Source organism: Adiantum capillus-veneris, chromosome 16 (assembly GCF_014529385.1).
Source record: "Adiantum capillus-veneris isolate H3 chromosome 16, ASM1452938v2, whole genome shotgun sequence".
NCBI classification, from domain to species: Eukaryota; Viridiplantae; Streptophyta; class Polypodiopsida; order Polypodiales; family Pteridaceae; genus Adiantum; species Adiantum capillus-veneris.
The window spans coordinates 108,623,140-108,626,744 of NC_140946.1; the positions used below are offsets into that span (position 1 = coordinate 108,623,140).

Consider the following 3,605-nt stretch of genomic DNA (forward strand, 5'->3'; position numbering starts at 1 on the left):
TGACTACGATGAGCCTATACCTTCTTTCCTCTAAAGGTGAATCTGGACTTATCATCAATATATATATATATGTGTGTGTGTGTGTGTGTGTGTGTGTGTGTGTGTGTATAACCGAAGTAATTTTAAGGCATACTTGTGTGTTTCAATGACAACACTGGTGTCAAACCAAACATTACATAGAAAACATGTTTCAAAAGTTGAATGGACACGACCTTACAAATAAGCAGGCTCTCCCTTGTAGGTATGAAAACATTATTAGTGAACTAATCATCACTTTGTGTCATGCAATTGTTACGTTAATTACCTGGTTTTGGCAATAAGCTGATAATTGATAACCCCAACTTTCAATTTGCAGATGGAAAGCAGTCATTTGTCAACGCGCATAATCTTGATACTAATATGCTGATATTGTGTTGTGACCCTTTTGGTAGTTCGACCACACAAAAAGACAGGTCTAGATGGGCATGTAGAAGCAATATGTTGTGCAAGCCGAGAATGACAAGCAGAAAATTGCTTACCAAATTGAGTAGCAATATACAAGTGAATAACTGGGAACGCCTTTTTCTTTACAGTGAACAGCAGGAAACATACTCATCATTCAGGGTGACTAGCAGGGCCTGAAACCACAGCCTGCCAATCATCAGCAAGCCACTTTGTCGAGCGAGAGCTACCTCCACATTGTCTCAAAGCAAAAAGGACCAGATACTATCCAGGTTTCTTCATAGCCGCATGCTGCAGTAATGGCTCCAAAATCCCACAGCAACTACATACATGAGGGTTTCTAAGGAACTTCATGCTGCAGTAATGGCTCCAACCTTCAACCCACTGAGAGTATGGATGTTGTTATGCTAACAAAAGGTTAGCTGGTATCACCAACTCTCTCTATGCTGATATGTCCCCTGAGGAAAGAGCCCAGATCCACCTATAATCCTCACAACACATTAGGTTTAGTGTTTACTACTTTCCCTATGACATCTCAAGCTTCCTATGCAAAGCAGAGTACGCTGTTTGTTAGTGCTGACCTAGTAGTCTTCTGTATACAAATCTGGGCCAAACATCTCATCAAGGCCATTAATGAACTCATCAAGAGACGGAAGATTCCACACAAGACTGTCCACAGCCATCCCATCACCATTCGGTAACGTAGTATTTTGCGAACATACATCGTTAACCTCAGCAACAGATTGTTGGCCATCACTGACAAGTTGTCCTTTGAGTTGTTTACCACGGGCGGTCGTTCTCTTGTGAAGTTTTACAAGCGCATAATCTTTGGTATCTTCTACAGTGCATTCATCCATAGAATATGTGCAACCATCATGATACTTAACACCATCATTGTTCTTCCCTTTCTGTTTTTCATAGGTGAAATACTTTTTGACATAGTCACGGTTCTTTTTCACTGCTCGCCCTTGTTGCTTCCAATGATAGCCATCCTTGGTAAGCATCAATCTTTTCCCATTACTCTTGTAATTGCACCGCACAATCAAGAAGCACGTGTGACCATTTGCTACATTGCATAATGAGAGAAAGGCAAACCCACATTTACTGAAGTGAGAAAACTTTCGATGCCATTTAGAAAATAAGAAAATGTGCTTTTCCCTACCTGCACAGATATCCCATGGATGCTTGAGAAAGAAGTCCTCATCAACTTGAATGTTTCTGGGTGACTTTAAATTGACCGAATATTCCCGTAGAGCAGGCACAAGTGAGTCCAAGGAGGGCACATGAACACATTTGCTCTACATTGTCATACCTTGAAACATTAGGTTGCTTGAGTGATTTGCATGACCCAAATGGACCCCACATGTATCCAAGTTGCATTGTTTCACTAGAATGTACCTCAGCAGATGACGGTAGAGAGGCCTGCTGAGGTGGCTGCTGGTGTTGGCGTTGTAGGGCAACGAGCATGACATGCTCCTGGCAGTGGCGCCATCCACAGTATTGCGAGGGCGTGGAATTCTCGTCGACAAAGACATGGCGGGTACAACCAGGCAGCTTGCACCTTTGATCTGGGCAGAGGCGTGAGGTGAAATCAGAGAGCCAGACAAGGTAGTGAGACCTGGAGCACCAGGCATGGCTGGGGTAGGGAGGATCGCAGCAGGAGGGTAGGGCACAAAGGCCAGCTGAGTTGCGATCTAGTATCTGCTGATGAGGGTGAGGGAGAGATGAATGGAAGCGTTCCGCCATGAGAAGCTGATGATGCAGATTGCCGCAGGTCGAGTGACGTGTGGCACGGCCTAGAGAAGGGAAAGGGGGCTTGCTGCATCCTGGAAGTGCGCATGTCTCGCTTGCTGTCATCTTCCCGAGTAGGGATGGGGAAGATGAAGATCGCAGCTGCTTGCAAGACCAGGAGCTTCTTCTGTACAAGGGGTCCCGCATTCTTCTTTGACTGGTGCTGCGGCGATGGTTACAACAGCCTACGTCAAGTCTACGCTAGGGTTGCGGAGGAGCTCATCATTTGGAGTCTAAGCCTGAACCTTACACTCAATGTCTCTTTGATGCTCTTCAGTTTCGACTTTTCTGAGTCCATTTCTCGTATTCCGTTTTGACTCTAAGGTTTCTCTAATCTGTCTTTTGTTTGTTTTAATTCCTCAGCTAGAATCGCGTCTTACTGTTCTTTTTTCAGCTTCGTGAGGGTTTTCCTAGTTTTCCATGTGTTTCTATGGCTTCGTCGTCCTTGACTTTCTTCGCTTACACCTCCTCTGTTTCTCATCTACAGCCATAGCAGCAGAGCAATGGCGAGCTCTACAGTGCTCGCCTTAAGAAAGATTAGACGTTATGCACTGCTCGCTTCCCCAACATAGCATTGGCGTGTGCCAACAACAGGTTGCGAAACAATATTCAAGGGAATGAATACAATATTTCTCGCTCAAGGGCAAACTCACTTGGACAGGCCCGCTGTTTTTTGCATTTCGCCAACTATTTCATAGAAGAAGAGTTTTAATATTCTATCTTTGTGTGCTTGGTTCCTGACAAGTCGTGACTTCTACCGTTTTTGATTGTGATGCCCTGATTCGATAGCGGACAAAGGTTTGTTTAGGGTGTGTTTTGTTTGCTTGGGCTCGTTTCTTTCTGGCTTGAGGTTTTAACCCTTGACTGTATAGCTAAGTGACTGTCTTAGCAGGTGCGTGCAGAGCTGCGAGTAGTTATCATGCTGCCTCCTAACCCCCCGCGTTGTCATCAGCACAATGTGTCTTCTCATCATATGCCCTGGAGGATCATTTTCCCCTGTGCCGTCAGGCTCGTAGAAGTGGAATATAGATCTGTTTTTGCTAATGTTATACTCTTGCTCTTTGTCAACACCTATTGCTTCACCTAACTACATGCGGCTAATTTAGCGATGATCATTGTGCAGGGAAAGTAGTGGATTGCTGCCGAGGCTTATTCCGGGTATGGGTCGGGAACGGGTAGGGTTGGGCTATGCTTCATGTCGCACTTGCAATGAGAGTGAAGTGCGTTGTCAGTATCCTTTACTGTATTTGGTCTTCAGTGTGGGTTAGCATTCATAACAGGTCCGGAAGTATGATGGTGATGCGGTGATGCCCATAGCTCATTCATCCCTTTCCAGATATTATGAGAATGAGCAACTTTAGTCTTCCAGCTTA

At 44.8% G+C, this 3,605-nt stretch overlaps 1 protein-coding gene across 2 annotated transcripts; it reads right to left on the minus strand.

The window, feature by feature from the left end:
* Positions 1-325: 325 nt before the first annotated feature.
* On the minus strand, positions 326-2,525 carry LOC147439625 (uncharacterized). 2 transcript variants are annotated; one of them, XM_086485442.1, is made up of 3 exons: positions 1,840-2,523; positions 1,604-1,739; positions 481-1,507 (listed from the first exon to the last, which is right to left on the minus strand). In XM_086485442.1, the coding sequence occupies exons 1-3, from the start codon at positions 2,377-2,379 to the stop codon at positions 1,023-1,025; spliced, it is 1,161 nt and encodes a 386-aa protein (XP_086341568.1). In that variant the 5' UTR covers positions 2,380-2,523; the 3' UTR covers positions 481-1,022. The 2 variants fall into 2 exon arrangements, with proteins under 2 accessions (XP_086341567.1, XP_086341568.1); XM_086485441.1 differs by having other exon boundaries at positions 326-1,739; positions 1,840-2,525.
* Between the last annotated feature and the right edge of the window lie 1,080 nt (positions 2,526-3,605).

Bases quoted from the DNA above. Each gene is read 5' to 3' on its own strand.
- LOC147439625 (XM_086485441.1), bottom strand. From the start codon at position 2,379: ATGCGGGACCCCTTGTACAGAAGAAGCTCCTGGTCTTGCAAGCAGCTG. The intron at 1,740-1,839 runs GTACATTCTAGT...ATGACAATGTAG, and splicing joins CTCTACCGTCATCTGCTGAG to AGCAAATGTGTTCATGTGCC.